Consider the following 22624-nt stretch of genomic DNA (forward strand, 5'->3'; position numbering starts at 1 on the left):
CTACATTGCTCCAAATGAGAATCTACATTATGAAAGTATTCATGCATCTCCAAAAGCCATAGTAGTTGTAGTATTAAAAATGCTGGTCAATGTGAATCTAAGACAGAATGATATCAAATCCAATTTGAACAATAGTAATGCAAGTGTGTAAAGAGCAAAACTTAATTTATTCCAGTTTTTATCTGTCACTGAAAACACAATGGTTAAAAAAACAATGGTCAGAACAATGCAAGACCTGAGCAGAGAGATGCTGAAGAACTGAATCGATTTTACAGTCTACAATAATAGTATAAGATCTAGAATATCTTTGCTCATTATTGGTATCTACATATAGTTGTAGCCAATTTCTGAAGCATAAGCATACCACTTCAAGTTATCAATTGTTAACTAACCAAATCATATGAGAAAGCTACTTGTAATACTGAGGAAATATTATGAAATAAAAACATTTATTATGCAATAATTACTCTAATACCTGTCTCTATAGTAAGAATCACAGTTGTTTTTTGACTAACCTTTATTTTAAACTCAATAACCCAAACAAGTTAATGAATTCTTTCATAAAGCTGCAATGTCCACTCCCCCAAATTAATTTTCAATAACCTCATTTTGATAACTATTGCTGCTAAATAAATAATCTGCTAAATAACATCTAATAGTAATAAATATTTGACTACTCAACCATTACTGAACAAATAAATTTTTACATTTTTTTGTCAAGTTGAAAAATCTTACACATATAAACAAGTTGAAAAATCTTACACATTTCTCTAAAACAATCAGTAAAGAAAAAAACTATAAAAGTATAAATCAAAGTTCTGGATGATAATGTTGCAAAAAGAATTTTATCCAAAATTCTTTAGGAAGTCCAAATTTAAATAATATTTTATTATTATTATATTTAACTGGGCAGCTGACTAACCAACTGATATATTCTTTCAAGATTGTCACATAAATAAAATTCATTAAAAAAAATATTTAACTGGTACCATTAAATATCTGTATTGTTTGCCCACCGATTAGAGATCCTTCGACACTTCTGCGCATGTCAGAAAAAGGAGAATCCATTCCGATAATAGGGTAATCAGTCCGTATCATGGGATGAGTTGTTTATTATTACAGGTCGGAAAATTAATTTCTGTTTTATGATTATTGTAGTTAACTATGTTTCTTGTATAACAGTTGGAAAATTTTACCTATAAAGCACGTGATTTCGCGTGTTGGCGACCGATTCGTACGCCCTTCATTTCTTTCTCCCCTTCAGCATGAATCGACTATTCTTGGCAAGACGCCAAGCAGAGACCTACAAACGGTGGGCGAACTATACTCTAATCATAAGTGCGTGAATATTTCATGTATGCATGGTCATTTCTTCTGGGAAAGGCATATTTCTAGAGGAAAATTTGACTATGACCTAAGACTAATCATTCAAGATAATAACTCAAAATGATTCTATCATGGAATCAGTAAAAATCATTGGGATCTACTGTCAATGAAACAAGAACAGATTCATTACTAATTCATTATCAGCTACCCAAGAATTCAAATTATCAATCAGAAGATATCATTCTTAAAATAAGAATCGCTTGTCAATCTAATGAAATCAAACTAAATTAATATTTATATTATGGACATTAATTTTTCTAATATTAATTTTTATAATATAATTATAATGCTTTGGTATTATGCTAATATAAGTGTAATATGAATATTAAACTTATATTAGAATAATACCACAGTAATTTCATTTTTTTTTCAGTACCCCCCCCTCTTTTATACTTGATAAAATCTTTGTTTTATATTAATATTTATTTTGTTTTATAGTAAATATTTTATAAATATATCAATTTTATAGATATGCAAAGAAAGAAAAAAACAAAAAAAAACAATATAACAGTATGTTCTTTCAATGTTAGTGAACATTTTGTCATAAAATTTCCATGGTGCATATATGATCATTAACTACATTCGCAATAATTTTATACACTATCAACATATAATTTTAATGCAATAATAGTAATATCGCATTCACATCCCCCCCCCCACCTCCAAAAAAAAAAAGACAAATATGTACTAGCACTGCTGTGTATTTAACTAAACTGTAAAGAAACCAAAAAGTGGGCATTGTTACTCAACTTTTATAAAAAAAATAATTCAATACTCCTAAACATAACTATATTACAGTATCACACTCCTTAAAATGATTATGTATGAATATTTCTTGTATGCAAAAACAGAAGGACAATTAGAATAAATTCCGATTCTCCATAATGCAGTTTTTCAAGCGAAACATTTAAAAATTAAAAAAAAAATCACAGCATTAAATCTCTGATACTCTGCTAACTATTCTAAAGTTAAAACAAACAAACAAAAAAAAAGCCTGGTATCTAAATAATTATATGAACTATTAAAAAAAAAGTAAATATATTATTTTGTTGGAAGTAAAGGAACTGGTGACTGACTACGGCTTCGACTAGGTCCTTTCAAATCATCATCATCATCATCCAAACTATGCATCTGTTCATCTCTAATAGATTCCCATTTTTCTAAAAATTCTGCAACTTGTGTGTGACCAAAAGCATGTGCTTCATCTAATGGAGTATGACCCCATCTATAGTAAAATGGATTAAATAAGAAACAGATAAAATTATTACAGTGTCAAAACAAGGTATTACAACATTTGATCCTGAAATCATAACCAAACTGGAATGTAATTAACATTCAAGTTACTGGAAAAATTTTTTATTATTTAAACAAGAAGTCATATTTCATTCAATAAGGTGTTACATCAAAGTTGATCTGATGTAATGTAGATCTGATGTAGATCTGATCTGATGATGTAGAAAATGTAAACCTTTAATTCTGAAAGTCAGCAGGTATGCCAACTTTCAAAACTGAAGTTTGGAAAAACAATTTCAAGTATGAATGATCAGGATTTATTTTTTATTGACAGCTCTACCAATTTTTTAGACAATTTTAGACTTTTAAACTCTTAATTGAGGATGCATAGTTTTGCACTTATGTGCCCTATTTTGCACTACAATCTCCTATGATACTATAATCAGATGTAACACTCTCTAACTTGAAGTTACTTCTGTCAAGGTTTTTGAGGAAGTTGTCTTGCAACAACCCAATAAAATCAGCTTCATTCTTCTCATGAGCTTTAACAAGTACAAAATCAATTGTTCAAATAATTCAAGTCCCTCCTCCTCCTATTATGATTACTCATTTATCACCCATCATCTTTATTGGCATTTCTTCATCACACTGATTCACTAGGTCTGTAACATCACTCCATTAATTATCTGATCATGATAGACTCCACCTCACACAAGATGGCTTCAAACTCGCTACTACATGAAAAACTATTACTAGTACTGTAGTCATAAGTCTTAAAATCTAAATGGGTTAAATTCTTTTAATATCATTAGCAGCACTTCTGCTAATGATATTAAAAGAATTTCCTGTACACCCTTCCCTTCTCTTCTCTCCTGTCTATCTTTCCTAAAAATACTGTATCCTTTACACTTGATAATAGTATATTGTCTTCTGATAGCCATGTCTAACTAATGTCTACAATCTGAGGTCCTAATGTACTGACCAAGGCAACAAACTCTATCCCTTTGCTTCCCATACTCCTAGCATTCGTGTACAGACATAAGTTATTTGCATGCTTTTTTTTTTGTATACTCTTGTCTGTGGGATTCAAGATGTGAAAAAGGAGTTGGTGAAGATCAGGCAAGAAGTGAAGCATAGGTGAAGTGAAATAAGGAGAATTATGCATGAAAAAGTGAGAAAGAATGTTCATGTGAAAGAGGTAACAAATGATTTGAAAGTCATCATCATATTCCTGCCATGTACCCTCAAAGGATGTACAGGATATGATAGTACTACATGAAAAATTTACATCATTACTAACTTCCTATCTACAATTTTCCACCAAATCAGTCTGTTACCTGTCAAGACTCCAACATTATCAGATCTTATATTTCTATCTTCTAAGGCACTTTTTACCATATCAATCCACCTATATCTTGGTCTTCCTCTGGGTCTTTTTCCTGTCAACCTGGCAGAGAACACTTGTTTTGCTAATCTTTCCAGACCCATTCTGTTTAAGTGACAATACCACCTGAGATTAGATCTGCTAACGCATTCCTGGATGCTGCCAATGTCAAGTTCTTTCCTAATATCCACATTTTTAATATGATATTACCATTGATGCCATCAATTCTTGTCCCTAATCGTTCTCAAGACTCTCATATCTGCAGTCTCTAGTCTTTGGTCAAGTTTTACTTCTGACCCAGCTCTCAGATCATTAAGTTAAAATTGGTTTGAACACTGTCTTATACACAGCTAATTTAGTCTTTTGACTAATTTTTCTCTTATTCCATATAAATTTATTCAGTTGACTTCTTACGATACCAGCTTTGTTGATTCTGTTGTCTATTTCCATATTTAATTTACTGTCTTCAGTAAAAATCGTGCCTAAGTAGCTGAAATATTTCACTTGTTCTATAGGTTCTTTATTAACAATGCAGTTGATATTTTCAATGCTTCTGTCTATTTTCATTGTCTTCGTCTTGTTATTGCTGACCTTCATACCATATCTATTACAACAGTTATTTAATTTAGTCAGGGATTCTTGCAGACATGTAGCAGATTTATTTAGAAGTATAACATCATCTGCATAAAGCAAAGAGCTGACATTAACATCGCCAATTTTGATATCAGGTTTAATAGAACTTTCCTTCATAATGTGATCCATATAGATAATGAATAACAGAGGTGGTAATGTACACCCTTGTCTGACAACAGATTTAATATTAAACCACCTTCTGTACTTCCTTCAATTCTAACTGCCGACTTACAACTCAAATAAAGACTAAGTATTGCTTGATATAATGTCCCATTGACACCATATAACTGCAGCGTATTGAATAGCTTCACTCTTGGGACCTTGTCATATGCCTTTTCCAGATCAACAAAACTTAAGTACAGAACTTTGTTATATTCCCATGATTTCTCAACTAGTTGTCGTAAAGTGAAGATCTGATCCTGACAGCCTCTATTTGGCCTGAATCCAGCTTGTTCTTCAAAAAGCTTTTCTTCCACAATTCTTCTCAACCGTTTCTCAAGTATACTGGCATAAATCTTGCCAGGAAGACAAAGTAGGGAATTACCTACTTTGTGTTTCTGTATACTGTAATTCTCACATTTAGTTTTATTTCTCTTTTTATATATGGGTACTATGAGAGCTCTACTCCAATCATCCAGAAGGTGTCCCTCTGTCCACCTTCTGAACTATGCAGAGCAGCCACTATAAGACTTTTATACCTCCATACTCGAGCATTTCTGGTCAAATATCATCTACTCCTGTTGCCTTTCCACATTTCAGGCCTTTGATCTCTTTTTCTATTTCAAGGATGGATATGTATTCCTGACTACATCGCTGTTTAGTGTTTTTTTACCAGTGTGCTATCACTGCTTGTTTCATTTAGCAATTTTTCAAAATAATTACTCCATACTTAAAGGATATCTTTTTCTGCAGTTTCATGTCACCTTTATCATCTCTAATTCCTTTTACGGCACTTGAACAACCTCCAGAATATCTTGCCACCTTCTTGATATTTATTTTCTATGTTCTTACCAAAATCTTCCAATGACGTTTGTTTAGCTAGTTTTACAGTGTTTAGCTTTTTACATTTGTCTCTGTATTCTCTAAGAGCACAAGCTGACTATTTGCCAAAACCTTTTGATATGATTTCTTATTTTCCTTCACTGCCTCTTTAACTTCTTGTGTCCACCATGGAGTTCTGATTTTTCTATCCTTGCAGACAACCTTATCATATGCCTCTCTGGCTGAATCAATCAGTGTTTTCTTCAGGGCTTGCCGCTGAATCTCCAAGATTTGGCTCCTGTTCTCAAACTCTTTCATTTTTTCTTGAATACTGTTTGTGTATTTTAGTCTGCAGCTCATATCTGAGCTACTCAACTTTTATTCGCTTTAAAACTTTCTTACATGTTATTCTTTTCAATATGAAATTCAATTTTATCCTGCTCAAGACTAAATGGTGATCACTTCCGATTTGAAATTCTCTGTACACTCTAGTGTCCTGCACCAGTGGGAAAACATCACCATCAACAATAACATAGTCAATGAGACTTTTCTTATTCCTTGCCTCTTCTCTCCATGTGAATTTGTGCACATTTTTATGTTGGAACATGGTGTTAGTAATAACCAGTCCATGTCCTGAGCAGAAATCCAACAGGTATTTGCCATTATTATTAGCTTTGCTCTTTTCTCCAAATTTTCCCAAAATATTTTTGCATGCCTGACAATCATTTCCTAATCTGCTATTTAGATCCCCAAGAAGGACCAACTTTTCCTTTTTCATTGTGTCAGTTGCTTTTTCTAAAGCCTCAAAAAATTCCTCCACTTCTACCTTAGTAGGACCTTATGTGGGACCATAGGCACAAATAAGTCTCATTGTCCAGTTCCCCATTCTCATATTTGCCCAGAACACTCTACTTGAGACTGCCTGTCATTCAAGAAGATTAGCCTTGTATTTAGTGTTGAATACTATAGAATTCCTTAGCTAGCTCCATTTCTTTGCCATTGAGGCTTCTTATGTTGATAGTACCGATCTTGAACTCAGGTGATGTTGAGTAGGGGTATGTTTTCAGATTTGTTCCAGTAGCTGACTTTTTGCTGTTTGCCCTGATTCCCTGGGATGCTGGGTCAAAGCTGTATAACTGATTGGAGACCTCCACATAGTCTTTAAAGGAATGCAGAGAACCGACAGGGCTTCTTACCTAATGTCCAATCCTCACCTTCTCATGGTGCAACCTGTTAGGCACAAACAAGGATGGGCTGGCAATTTGGGATTTAGCAGACCAAATTGTATTCTTATTGGCTTAAACCAAAATATTAAATGATGGGGAACAACATGATTTGAAAGTGGCACTCAAATAGAATTGTAGCGAATGAGGAGATGCACAAGGTTTGCTTTCATAGAGGTAGAATGAGAAGAGTGATTAAGGCACTGGATATAAAAAATAAGCAAGCAGAAGAGTTGGTAATAGTAGTAGGAATTAATGACTTTGTTGGGAACAAGGAGAATCTGAGAATGGTCTGCTAGCATACCACGAATGGTATGCTAGTAGAACTATGCGAGGAAAAGGAGTGCAATCTGATGTATGGGATCAACATGGGGGACAGATAGACAGAAATGTATAAGAGATGGACTGAACTTAAATGGTTATGGTATGAGTAGCTGCTGGAAGGAAGAAAGAATAATGACTGAAGTGAACAGATGTGAGGAAGTAAGAGGTGTCCGTGTGGTTAGCCTAATGGCTGTGCGCTTCGCAACCATATGCCTGGGAAAGGAGTGTCCTGGGTTCGATTCCCATCGCTGATGTGAGGAGCTTAAGGATCTTTCTCAAACATAGCCAAGTCTGCCGGTCTTAGGCGTGGACAGCAGGGTTTTTCTCCCACAAAACAGGCAAACTGGCCCCCCAAACACACATGGACTACAGTCATGAATGCATCCAAGCCATATGACAGTCCCTTGCTCAAATAAAACTGGGGAGTTGGGGAAAGCAACAGTGAACTACCCTGTAAAAATCTCACCAGGAATACTTTGTGGGCCATGCCTATAAAGTCACCTATGATCGGAAATGACTGAAAAGGGAAAATCAGTCAAATAAGAGGTGATGTGGAAGAGCAGGAAAGTAGGGTAAGAGAGTTTGTAAATGCAGCGCTCAATAGCATGAATGAAAGGAATGAGAGACAAGGAACAGAGAAGGGCAAGTCAGGGTAGACAAGAAGACATTGCATGAAAAGTGTGGATGCTTGATGCAGATGTGAATGTGTGAACAGACAAAAAATGATTAAGATTTCCTGGGATATGAAGGAACATATAGGTCTGGGGAGGATAATAGTATCAGTGGTGATAGAGAAGAATGGCAGAAGGGGGTGAGGGAGAGGAGTATGCAGGAGTCATATCCAAGGAGCGACCTGGTATTAAACCAGAAATTTATTTATAAATGCCAGGAGTAACCTAATTAAGGAATATCAAACTGTTGAACTGATTTGATTTCATTTGCCCCAAAACTGTCAGGATAAATGGAACACAAATAGATGAACATGACATCCTAACATGAAAAGAGATGTAGGGATGTGATATTTTTCATAAAGACAGACATGCAGAAAGGAAGGAGGAGTTATTCCCATACAAGGCATGGAGCAAGACATAAGCAGTATGGTGTGAGATTAGAAGATGAAATATTTAGGTGGGTGTTGATATAGAACTGGAAAGGCAGAAAGCAGTGAGAAAGAAATGTATAGGCAAATTATCTTAACAAATAAGAAAAAGGGAGATCATTATGAATGATTTTAATAAGGGCAACTGAGTGAAATGAATAGATGGTATCTAGGTGAAAAGAGAATGAAAATTTGATTTGAGAGAAAAATACCTTAGGCATTACATAACAGAGGCACAAGAATCAAAAGGTCTTCGATGTTATCTCATTAGAACAGGGTTTCCCAAATTGTGTTCCACAGAAAGTGAAAAAGTGTTCCCTGATGTCAGTAATCAAGCCATGTATTTTTAAACATGAAGTAATTTGGAAAAGGGAACACCGGTGTTTATGGCCGGTCATAAAAATTGCCTGCAAGCCAATTACAACAATGGGCAGCGTATTCTCTGTTCTCAAAACTGAATGATATAACATCTGTGTTGCAAATGTCAGTGACCAAGCTGCATATTTTAAAACATGGAAATATTCATGAATTATGGTTAATTTTCACACATCGAAATCTTTCAACATTCGGGAAAGGGAATACCGCTATGACCGGTCATAAAAATTGCCTGCAAGCCAATTACAACAATGGGCAGTGTATCCTCTGTTCTCAAAACTGAACAAAATAACATCTGTGTTGCAAATGTCAGTGACCAAGCTGCATATTTTAAAACATGGAAATATTCATGAATTATCGTTAATTTTCACACATTGAAATCTTTTAACATTCGGGAAAGGGAATACCGCTATGACCGGTCATAAAATTGCCTGCAAGTTGATTACAACAATGGGCGGCATATCTTCTGTTCTCAAAACAGAAAGAAATAACATCTGTGTTGCAAATGCTAGTGACCAATCAAGCAAGGAAGTATAAAGAAAATTTTTCAACTGAAATTGAAGATCATGGTAGTCTGTATCTGGTTCTCAAATCTAGTAATACTGAATACTTTCTTCACAAGTTCGTATTGTAGGGTGAAAGTGCTTGTTTCGAAACCGTAGTGCCATGATTTTTTAAAAGTAATAGGCCTACAGATTTAAATTTTAATATGAATAAGAGACAAGGGACTTTGTTTAAATTTGGTGTTAAGAAATCTCTTATTGAAGGTTTTTGTAACACAACAGATAGTGATTCATCCACCTCCAGCCTACAAAAGTGATCTCCAGGATGTACAAAAGGAGGGGAAAACTACTAGCACACAGGAAAAAAAGCCTGCATTCACTCGTAAGTAATTATGATAATATTATAAATTTTTGGTGATCAGAATGGGATATGTCAATGAAAATCAGCACAAATTAATTTAATGATGTTGGCCTGAGGAAACTACAATATGCTACAAGATTTCATTAGTCCAGTGATTGATAACTGATTTAAATGTAATTTTATATTTGTCAACATGTCACACTGTATACATAAGTGTACTAATACTCTTTATGATTATGCCATAATTAATTAATATTGTAATGTATTATTAATTAATACATTACAAAATAACCAAGGTGTTCTGTAAAAATTTCAGGATTTTGTGAAGTGTTCCATCATAGGAAAAATCTGGGAAACACTGCATTAGAGGATGTTATTATAAAAGGGTATCAAATCTACCTCCAGTCACTGAGAGTGATTATAAAGTGATCACCTGGGTGGCAGCAGTCACATAAGGACTTCTGTGAGAAAGAAATATATATATATTATTATTATTACATAACTATACAGAACACTGAACAACCACCATGACGAGAACAACCACCATGGCGAGCAAACCCTTACAATTGGCCCCAAGTTCCCGGCGTCCCTTAAATGGGACAGGGGTACGAAGAATCTCCAGCTCAAAATGGTGTCCACTTTTTAAAATTGCAACTTGGAATGTCAGAACTCTGTATGAAGCTGGCAAATTAAGAAATGCCACAAGAGAAATGAAGAGGCTGGGCATCCGGATTTTGGGAATTTGCGAGACAAGATGGCCAGGATCTGGAAAGTGTCAACAAGATAATACGACAATATATTACTCTGGGAATGATGAGAACAAACATCGACATGGTGTAGCTGTAATAGTAGATGAAGAAATCAATAAATCAGTAATAAATTGGATTCCATTTTCTGAAAGGATAATGTTGTTACAACTTAAGGGAAACCCAATTAACATAAATATCATCCAAGCTTATGCACCCACAGCTGACAAAAGTGAAGAAGATGTTGAAGAGTTTTATGAACACCTAAAAGAGATTAAAAACCTAACAAAGAAACATGATATAAACATAGTGATGGGTGACTTCAATGCAAAAGTGGGAAGAGGGGGTGATGGAGAAATTGTTGGTGAACATGGCTTAGGCACCAGAAACGACAGAGGAGATCGCCTAGTCCAGTTCTGTCAGGAAGAAGATCTAACAATAGCAAATACCTGGTTTAAACTTCCACCCAGAAGACTGTACACTTGGAAATCGCCTCAAGATAACCAACATAACATTGTCAGAAATCAAATTGATTATATACTGATAAATAAAAGATTCCACAGTAGTATAAAGAGTGCAAAGACTTATCCTGGAGCAGATATCTCATCAGACCACAATCCCATAGTTGCAGAAGTACGTCTTAGATTAAAATCAGCTAAAAATTCACAAAAGAAGAAAAAGAAAATTGATGTAGAAAAACTGAAAGACCAGAACATAAATAAAAGTGCCAAGACACAGGTTAACCTGCGATTACAACAGATTAACATAGAAGAAAATAAAAGTGTGGAATCTCTTTGGAATAGCTTAAAGAATGCCATCGTAACAACAAGTATTGAAGAAGTAGGTTATGTGAATAATATAAAACAACAGGAATGGATGACAGATGAGATTCTTTCTCTTACTGATACAAGAAGAATGTACAAAAACAAAGACCTTGCCAGGTATACAGAAACACATAACATCATCAAGAAAAAAATAAAAGAAGCCAAGGAAAATTGGATGAAAAATTTATGTACTGAAATTGAACTGCTTCAGAAGAAACATGGTAATTTCAATCTGTATAAGAAAATCAATGAAATTTCTGGAAAACTGAGGAAAAAGCAAAGTGTCTCTAAGAGACGAAAATGGAAAAATAGTTCTAGAAGAAGAGAATAAAGCACAGATTTGGATAAAATATGTAACAGAACTTTTCAATGATACTAGACAGAAGCCTATAAATATAAAAGATAACATTCAAGGACCAGCAATCATGAAATGCGAAATAGAGAATGCTATACGAACAAGTAAAACAGGAAAAGCCAGTGGACCAGATGGTGTGCAAACAGAATTTTTAAAATTAATAGAACCAGATAACATCAAACTTCTTGAAAAAATATTTAATATAATATATGAAAGTGATGAATTTCCATCAGATTGGCTCAAATCTACATTTATCACTGTCCCAAAGAAACCCAAAGCGAATTCCTGTGGTGACTACCGACTTATTAGTCTAATGAGCCAAACATTAAAAATATTTTTGAAAGTAATTCAGAATCGTATTTATAGAAAAAGTGAAGAAACTCTAAGTGAAACACAATTCGGCTTTCGGAAAGGTTTTGGTACTAGAGAGGCCCTTTTCTGTACCCAAATATTGATACAAAAATGCATAGAAAAACAGAAATCTGTCTTTATGTGTTTCATACATTTTGAAAAAGCATTCGACAAAGTCAGACATACCAACTTAATAGAAATCCTTCAACAAATAAGGCTAGACGAACAAGACATAAGACTAATAACAAATCTGTATTGGAATCAGTCAGCTACCGTTCAATTAGACAACATTACCACCAGTGATATTAACATCAAAAGAGGAGTGAGACAAGGATGTGTGCTCTCACCACTCCTGTTCAACATATATGCAGAGGCAATCTTTAAAAAAGCATTGGAAGAATGTTCAGAGGGAATCACAATAAATGGAATGATTGTTAACAACCTTCGATATGCAGATGACACCGTGCTAATTGCAGATAATATTATGGATCTCCAAAAACTCAATGACAGAGTATACATAGAAAGCCAAAGAATGGGAATAAATATAAACATCAACAAGACAAAATACATGATCATCAGTAAACATCCAGCCTCATCAATGAAACTGACACTCAATGGGAAAAATATTGATCAAGTGTCAAGATATAAATATCTTGGTTGCTGGCTTAATGAACGGTGGGATCCAGAAATAGATATAAAGACAAGGATTGAAGTTGCATGGCAGTCCTTCATGAAAATGAGAACACTATTCTGCAATAAAGACTTAAACATGGAAGTCAGATGCCGAATGCTGAAATGCTACATGTGGTCTATTCTGCTCTATGGAGTTGAAACATGGACATTGAAGGCAACAACCATCAAGAAAATCGAAGCCTTTGAGATGTGGCTATACAGAAGAATGCTAAAGATATCATGGACAGAAAAAATTACCAATGAAGATGTCTTAAAATCCATTGGCAAAGCTAAACATCTTGTACAAATAATCAAGAAACGAAAAACATCATATCTTGGCCACATCATAAGAAACAGCAAATACCAACTTCTACAAATATTTTGATAGGAAGAATTGGTGGCAAAGGAACTAGAGGAAGAAAAAGAATATCATGGTTTGACAACATCAAGACGTGGACAGGAAAGAGCAGTGCACAACTGCTCAGATTAGCACAAGAGCGCAGTTTGTTCGCCAAGATGGTCGCTGACCTTCGATAGAAGATAGCACAATAAGAAGAAGATTACATAACTCCAGGGAGTTCAAGGGCTCATTGAGGGAGATAACCTACTCTACAGCTCTCCATCTGCACCACTCCACTAATCGCAACTACCTTCATCATCTACACCAGCGCCATCTACCACCACTATTTTCACAATTACAAACATCCATGCCCATGGCAGGATTCGAATCTGCAGCCTTTTGGCTGGAGAGTGGATATGCTAACCACTCAGCCAACCAGGCCGGCATATGGATTATAAAAATCAAGTAGATATTAAATCCAGCATTATTTCAAAGCCGAATATAGAAACTATAAAAGTTTTGTATGAAATTTGACCAGAGAGCTTACAGGAATACACTCGCCAGTATTTACAAGTTACCCTAGCTGGACCTTGTGGGAGACATGCACGCTATGACAGCGTCCACATTTTTGCACTCTATTGGTCCATTTTGATAAAGTTTCACTGGCCTGACAGCTGTTTCAAACTGGTTGGTTTTTGTCAAGAGACCACGCAGAAACCTTAAGATAGCAAAAACTCTCAGTACTAAGGAACTTGAAACATCAGAGAAGTGTATTTTTCGTTAGCGAACTCTTGGTTGGTGCGTAAAAGTATTTACTAAAATAAAGAGCCAAAAGGCTTCACTTTGGCAATGAAAAATTATAAAAATCAAGTGGATATTAAATCCAGTATTATTTCAAATGCCGAATATAGAAACTATAAAAGTTTCATATCAAATTTGACCAGAGAGCTCACAGGAGTACACTCGCCGGTATTTATGAGTTGCCCTAGCTGAACCTTATAGGAAACATGCACGCTATGACAGCGTCCATATATTCGCCCCCTATTGGTCCATTTTGATAAATGTTTCACTGGCCTGACAGCTGTTTCAAACTGGTTGGTTTTCATCAGAGACCAGGCAGAATCCTTAAGAGAGCAATATTTCTCAGTACTAAGGAACTTGAAATACACTCACTGGTATTTATGATTTGCACACCAACCGAGAGTTCGCTTACGAAAAATACACCTCTCTGATGTTTCAAGTTCCTTAGTACTGAGAGTTTTTGCTCTCTTAAGGTTTCTGCCTACTCTCTGATGAAAACCAATCAGTTTGAAACAGCTGTCAGGCCAATGAAACCTTATCAAAATGGACCAATAGGAGATGAACATATGGACGCTGTCATAGCGTGCATGTCTCCTATAAGGTCCAGCTAGGGCAACTCGTAAATACTGGCAAGTGTATTCCCGTAAGCTCTCTGGTCATTCATACGAAACTTTTATAGTTTCTATATTCAGCATTGAAATAATGCTGGATTTAATATCCACTTGATTTTTTCAATTTTGCATTGCCAAAGTGAAGCCTTTTGGCTCTTTATTTTAGTGTATATATGTATATATATATATATATATATGGAACTATAAAACTGGTGATTATGACAAACTTAGAAGACAAATTGCAGCTATATCATGGAATGAGGAATATCCTCCCCAGGGCCCAAGCAATGTTGCTTGGGCTCCACTCAGAAACTATCTAGCAGAGAATGTCTGAATGTATTCCAGAGGTCAGAGGTTAAATAAGGTAAGTGTAAAATGGATGAATGAGGCATGCAATGGAAGAAGATGGCACTATGGAGGCAGCATAAGAAGAGTGATAATCATTTGCATGAGGAGTAAAAGGGGCAGGCCAGGAAAGTGATTCACTTGGTAAGAGTAGCAAATGTACAGTATGAGAAACAGATAGCTAATGAGGGGGGAGGGGAGAACTTAGTGAAAGAATCTCTTTTCAATACATGGCCGGTAGAAGAAAAGAATGATTATGGAATGATATTATTGAAAATGGTAGGTTGATAACCACTGCAGAGGATATAGTTGAGATATTCAATACACAATTCATAGTTATTTCATCTTCATGAACGTGACATCATTCAGAACTAGTACAATAGGAAGGGAGGAGAAGGCAATATGACGGTGAGTGAGCAGGAGGTATATGAGGAATTGAAGAAATTTGATGCTAATAAGGATGTAGAACTTCATGATATATCACCACGTTTGAGTGCATATTCCAGGAAGTCAACAACTGTTTCTTAACATGAGTTTTACACTGGGCCAATATGAAGTGATCACTTAAGTGGTGGCTAGCTATATCATAAAATCTGGAGGGCAAAATTGTTCCACTTCATGAGAGGGGATAATAATAAGCATGTCTGAAGTTAGTAGCATTCTCTTTAATGGACAGCATGGATTTTTTAAAGGAAGATCAAATATACTTATTATAACATGAAGGCAAATGCATATTTATATTTATATGGTATATTATTTATACCATTTATATGGCAAAAGGTATATTTAGATTTTGTAAAGGCCCCTGATAGATTGTCAAATGACAAGCTGTAAATTAAATTTCAATCAATGGAGTTGGATAGTAGATTAGTACATATGACTGGAGAATGGCTGTCTGATATGGGTTGCAAGTTGTGTATGGAGATACAATGTTCTAGAAGAGAAAAGTCACAAGTGATGTGTCCCAAGGGTCTATTTTGGGCTGCTACCGTTCAATTTGCATGTTAATGATACTGGGAAAGGCATGAATAATGATATGTAGTTGTTGCAGATGATGCAAAGTTGGGAAGAACTAGGAATAGAGCAAATGTATCTTTGCAAAAGAACTTGAACAGACTGGGTGAATTAGCAAGTGAGCGGCAGTTCAATGTTGCAAAGTGTAAGGTTTTAAAATTCAGGAAGCAAAGATGGGATACAGAGTATACAATTGATTGGAATATCTTATATTAGGGTGAGAAAATGAGGGATCTGGAGGCAATGGTGGATAAGGACCTAAATTACAAAATTGCAATAAGCACAGTGGCTTATTGCAATATTGTAGAAGATGATATGCAGAAATAAGGATGTTTATAGTCCCATTAAGGTTTGGATCAAGGGGCATATGGATTATTGTACACAGATTTGGTCATCTGGTTTCCAAAAGATACAGACATATTGGAACAGGTCTTGAGACAATTGACTAAGGTCATTTTATGGTCCTAGAAATGATAAATATGAAGACGCACCGAGGAAATGAAAATTACAGTCCTTTGGACAGGAGGAGGAAGGGGAAGGATATGATTGAGACATAAGTTGGTAAAGTTATTATCAGATTAATGTGGATGAGAGTTTTCATAGAATGGGAAGATACAGAACATGAGAAAGAGGATGAGGAGTAGGTTAAGAGTGAGTGAATGAGAGTGTGTGAGAGAGAGAGAGAGAGAGAGAGAGAGATGGTGAATGTATTTAAGGCATGGTATGATAAGCTGTGGTGTGTGTGTGTGTGTGTGGTTAAGACCTCCCACAATGAGTCTTTTGTCTTCATGGAAGTCTTCCTTGAGATAAGAGCATTTATCCCTTATCCATGAATAAATGGAGACTTTTATTTGTGAGTAGTTATATTTTTAAGGAACATACTGATGTTGAATGATATAAGCACGTAAACACAAGAAAGATATTTAATTAACCAAATATTTCAGTCTGGAAATAGCAGACCATCTTCAGTGGATGATATTTAGTTTTGGCTCTTCTGATTAGACATTTTATGATTCCTGTTTTTTGACAAAGATGATGGGCTGATGAGGAGAACGTCTAAAAAAGATAACTGGTTGTTTTCTTCCATTTCCATAGTAAACTTTATACGATGATGTAAGGAACTGATACTGTTTAAAAAAGAAGGTAAGGAGTCTTTTGTTGTGCAGCCATACAGTAAAGATGTCATCTATATATCTTACCCAAAAGGATGGTTGAGGGAAAATAGATGAGAAGAGGACTTTCGTTCACAGGTCGTTATATTCTTAAAGAATCAGCCCATCATCCTTGTCAAAAAACAGGAATCATAAAATGTGTAATCAGAAGAGCCAAAACTAATTGTTCTACTTCTAATTTTCTACAGAAAGAACTTTCTGCTATCCAACAATAAATGAAACTCAATGGCTTTTCCGAAAACAGTACTCTATATCTTCTCGATTCTTATAATCCACCACAAAACAACAAAGATTCAATACGTCGAGTTCCAATTCCATACATCTCTGGGATTTCAGAACCTATCGCAAGAATTCTGAAGAAATATGAGTTAACGGTTGCGTATTCACCTATTAATAAATTATCTTCCCATTTTCCTTCTCCTTGGTCGATTGGTAGAGCCTCTGCTACTAATGGCTCAGTTAAGTAAGTTTGAGCGCGGTTAGTAGTTGGAAGGGGGCCAATCGTTCGATGCTGTCGGCACACTCTCCCTCGATGAGTCTTTGGACTCCCTGGAGGTGTCAAAATAATAATAATAATAATAATAATAATAATAATAAAAATGCTCAACTATGTCTCTTCCTGGAGTTTATCTAATTCCCTGCAACTGTGATCTCTCCTATTTTGGACAAACTGGACGTTCTCTTGAAAAAAGAATCCAAGAACATCAATCCTCCGTTCATCACAACAAACCTGAAAAATCTGGATTGGCTCAGCACGGGATTGAAACTAACCACAACATCCTTTGGTCAAAAACTCTCCTCTTACACAGATCCCGTTATAAATTTGAACGTTTATTCAAAGAAAGCATAGAGGCCTTACTCCATCGTTCTAACCTGAATCGGAATGACTGTATATCTATATCAAAAATCTGGGAAAGTCTAATCAGGATAACTCATTAACATATTAATTTATGTTATTTAATATTATTAATTAATATGTTTATTTCAATCATGTCTCTGCTTAAAAATATTCCCTTTAATACTTAGTTTTATAACATCACGTGGCTCGTTCTATTTTTAAATGATCTATTATTAGTATTCCACCTTGTATTATTTTTTTAAAACTGTTCTTGTAGTGCCACTGAAGATGGTCTGCTATTTCCAGACCGAAATATTTGGTTAATTAAATATCTTTCTTGTGTTTACGTGCTTATATTATTCAGTCTTTGTCACAAGTATCCTTAAAACATCAAATACTGATGTTGAGGTCTATATAACTGTTGAGATCTTACCTATCCTGTGGTCTGTGATCCACTCCACACACTTTAAGGAGAAATTCAACACATTCTAGATGTCCTTCAGCAGCTGCTAAATGTAGAGCAGTACGTCCATCATAGTCACTCAATCCCATGTCCATTCCAGACAAATAATTCCTATTTGAAAGAACAAAATTAGATATATACTAATATTAAAGGAGAATCTGAGCTCTGTTTTTAATTTAATTTAATTTATGTTTCTGCCACCTACAAAAGGTTACATTTTTATATAACCTTTATAATTATATTGATTATATATATAATTTATTTTTTTTTTTGCATTTTTAATTTATTTTAGCTGTGTTTGCAAATAATGCAGTGATTTGGGCACATTCAGAAGAAGAGCTACAAATGAAACTGGACAAATGGAACAATGATAAACAGAACTATTAATAAATACATAGTAATAGCAGGAAGAGTGGGAGCATGGTTTTAAATCATACAGAAAAAAATAATGTTAGACTCAAAGGGGAAGTTTTGAAGAGTACTGAAAACTTCAAATATCTGGGAAGTATACTTTCTCGTGATGGAAGTTTAGACTAGGAGATGATGAGGAGATTTCACTTGGCTAAACCGTTTTTTTTTTTAACAGTGTAAGTAGCATACTCTTCTCAGGTCCCAGTGAAGTGCAAGTTTTTGATTAACAGAAGTTACTTTTTTTTGACCATTTTGACTTAAGCAGCAGAGACACGGAAACTAACAAAAAGAGATATACAGTAGAAAAAAAATTAATCAGAACAAGCCAAATTTTCATCAAGTTCATAGTTTGGTTTTTGTTTCGGTTCACAATAATTTTGATTTTGGTTCACTATTTTGTTTGAGTGCTGCATGTGTTAACTGTCTCTAAGAAGTTTATTAAGAGTGTTGTGCATTTTTAATAGTGTAAACAAGCTGACATTTGTAGTGGTTTATTCATTTTGTGTAGCTATAAAATGGAAAAATCTCCAAAAAAGTGTTCAAAAATATTCTTTCTTGGTACACATCCATGACTCAAAGACAGATTGCCAATGAGTGTGGTGTTGGTTTGGATATGCAATTTTAAAGAGGTTTAGGAAGACATGTATCTTTATTCCTTACAGAAAAGAAAAACGTGAGTGAAAAAGGAAAACTATACTTACTCAAGATCACTGACTAGTTAGGAAGAATAAATCCAAGATTGTCTGCTATGGACTTAAATAGAGATTTGGCAGTTAGTGCGATTAATGTTTCTGACATGACAGTCTGCTGTCAAAGATTGTTGGAAGCAGGGAGGACTGCCCACAGACCAAGAAACAAACAACTTGACAAAGCTATGCAGAAAAAGATGCCAAAGTAGGCAAAAAGTGTACAAAGATTTGGACCGTTGAGAAGTGAAAAAAAGTTCATATTCTCAGATGAGGGCTATTTCTTTATCCGAGGAGAGTGAGTATCCTATGTTTGCATATCAGTGGCTGAGAAGACTTCTCCTGCTCACCTTCAACTCCTATACAACCAGCTAAAAAGATATTCTGGGATTGTTTTACACAAGACGGTCCAGGATCACTTGTGCCTTTTTGATGGTATGATGAAAAGTGACCAATACATAAAAATATTGGAGAAAGGAGTGGTCCCACAGATCCAGAAAGAAAAAGAACTCGTCTTCCAACAGGATCTCACTCCATATCACACTTCAACAAAGTGGAAGAGTTCCTCAAAAATCACAACACTCAATTGCTTCAGTGGCCAGGTAACTCTCCTGACATTAACCCAACAGAAAATTTTTGGGCCATGATAAAAAAAGAAATTTGGAAAATTAAATTGTGATACAAAGAATAATTTAATACAACCCATTATAAAAGTATAGCTTGGAGATGTGAAATAAGAAAAATGTGTTCTAAATTGGTAGAGTCCATGCTGAAGTGAATTAATGAACATATTAAGAACAGAGTAGCAAATAAATTATTAGGTAAAGCTGGAGTTTAATTTTTGTAATTTTTTTTTGTGAAACATTTTTCTTTAAAATGTGAGTGTTCAGATTAATTTGTTCACTACTATAAGTAGAATACAAGCAATGGAATGAAAGTTTTAAGGAAAATGTTGACAAACATCAAGAAAGATAGAATAACAAATGTGGATATTAGGAATGATATAGGATAGAAAGTGCTAAAAAAAGCTTGTGAACTCTTGCTTGAAGTGGTTTTACAGTATAATGAGAATGAATTTAGAAAGAATACCACAAAGAATATCATCACCACCTTCATCAAATTCCTGATATATACTCTCAAGGGGTGTACAGGATATGATAGTACTACATGAAAAATTACATCATATACTAACTTCCAATCTACAATTTTCCTCCAAATCAGTCTGTTACTTGTCAAGACTCCAACATTGTCAGATCTTATATATCTATCTTCTAAGGCACTTTTTACTGTATCAATCCACCTATATCTAGGTCTTCCTCTGGGTGATTTTCTGTCAACCTGGCAGAGAACACTACTTGCTTTGCTAATCTTTCCTCACCCATTCTGTTTAAGTGACCATAACACCTGAGATTAGCTCTGCTAAAGCATTCCTGGATGCTGACAATGTCAAGTTCTTATCTAATATCCTCGTTTTTAATATGATATTACCATTGATGGCATCCATTCTTGTCCCTAATCTTTTTCAGGACTCTCATATTTGCAGTCTCTAGTCTTTTGTCAAGTGTTTTACTTCTGACCTAGATCTCAAATCCACAAGTTAAAATTGGCTTGAATACTATCTTGTATACAGCTAATTTAGTGTTTTGGCTAATTTCTCTCTTATTCCATATAAATTTATTAAATGACTTCCTACCATACCAGTTGATTTTGTTGATTCTGTTGTCTACTTCCATATTTAATTTACTATCTTCACTAAAAATAGTGCCTAAGAAGCTGAACTGTTTTACTTGTTCTATACATTCTCCATTCACAATGCAGTTGATATTTTCAATGTTTCTGCCTATTTTCGTTGTCTTTGTCTTTTTAATGCTGACCTTCAATACCATATCTATTACAACAGTTATTCAGTTTAGTCAGGGAATCTTGCAGACTTGTAGCAAATTTATCTAGAAGTATATCATCATTTGCATAAAGCAAAGAGCTGACATTAACATTTCCACTTTTGATATCAGGTTTAATACTGCTCCCCTTCATAATGTGATCCATATAGATAATGAATAACAGAGGGGATAATGTACATCCTTGTCTGACACCAGATTTAACATTAAACCATCTTCCTGTACTTCCTTCAATTCTAACTGCTGACTTACAACTCAAATAAAGACTAGGTATTGCTTGATATAATGTCCCGTTGACACCATATAACTGTAGTGTTTCGAATAGCTCCTCTCTTGGCACCTTGTCATATGCCTTTTCCAGATCTACAAAAATTAAATAAAGATCTTTGTTATATTCCCATGATTTCTCAACTTTATGATCTGTCATAAAGTGAAAATCTGATCCTGACAGCCTCTATTTGAATCCAGCTTGTTCTTTAACAAGCTTCTCTTCCACAATTCTTCTCAACTATTTCTCAAGTATACTTACATATATCTTACAAGGAACACTCAGTAGAGAAATACCTCTGTAATTCTCACATTCAGTTTTATTTTCCTTTTTATACATGGGTACTATGAGAGATCTACTCCAATCATCGGGAATTCGTTCCTCTGAACTATGCAGTGCAGCCACTGTAAAACTTTTATACCTTCATACTTCAGCATTTCTGGTCGAATATCATCTACTCCTGCTGCCTTTCCACATTTCAGGCTTTTGATGGCTTTTTCTACTTCAAATATGGATATGTATTCCTGACTGCCTGGTTAGTGTTTCTTACCACTGTGCTGTCATCACTGCTTGTTTCATTTAGCAATTTTTCAAAGTAATTACTCCATACTTCAAGGATCTTTTGTTTCCATTTTCATGTAACTGTTCATACCCCCTAATCTTTATCAGGACTCTCATGTCTGCAGTCTTTGGTCAAGTGTTTTATTTGTGACCCAGCTCTCAGATCCACAAGTTAAAATTGGCTTGAATGCTGTCTTATTTTTTTACAGCACTCTTTCCTCCATTTCTGAGCTTCTTGAACAACCTCCAGAATATCTTACCACCTTCTTGATATTTATTTTCTATGTTCTTGCCAAAGTCCTCAGATGACTTTTGGTTAGCTAGTTTTACGCACTGTTTAGCTTTCTTACATTTGTCTCTGTATTCTCTAAGAGCAGAAGCTAACTTATTTGCCAAGAACTTTTGATATGCTTTCTTCTTTTCTTTCACTGTCTCTTTAACTTCCTGTGTGCACCATGGAGTTCTGATTTTTCTATCCTTACAGACAACCTCACCAGATTCCTCTCTGGCTGAATCAATCAATGTTTTCTTCAGGACTTTCTTACATGTTCTTCTTTTCAATATGAAATTCAATTTTATACTGCTCAAGACTAAATGGTGATTACTTTCGATTTCAAATCCTCTGTACACTCTGGTGTCCTGCACCAGGGAGAAATATCACTATCAACAATAACATAGTCAATGAGACTTTTCTTATTCCTTGCCTCTTCTCTTCATGTGAATTTGTGCACATTTTTATATTGGAACATGGTGTTAGTAATAACCA

General features: G+C 34.9%; 1 protein-coding gene across 1 annotated transcript in view; it reads right to left on the bottom strand.

The window, feature by feature from the left end:
- Positions 1-2427: 2427 nt before the first annotated feature.
- Positions 2428-22624, bottom strand: part of LOC150098795 (glutaminase liver isoform, mitochondrial-like) — a 270677-nt gene continuing 250480 nt past the window's right edge. Inside the window, exons 14-15 of the mRNA XM_090405753.1 lie at positions 18005-18145; positions 2428-2611 (exon numbers count right to left, since the gene is read on the bottom strand). Of these exons, the coding sequence (XP_090261879.1) occupies positions 2428-2611; positions 18005-18145 (325 nt within the window). The remainder of the gene's footprint in view (positions 2612-18004; positions 18146-22624) is intronic.

This window comes from Typopeltis vanoorti, chromosome 15, assembly GCF_054136105.1.
Source record: "Typopeltis vanoorti isolate ZY-2024b chromosome 15, IOZ_Tvanoo_1.0, whole genome shotgun sequence".
Classification (NCBI taxonomy): Eukaryota; Metazoa; Arthropoda; class Arachnida; order Uropygi; family Thelyphonidae; genus Typopeltis; species Typopeltis vanoorti.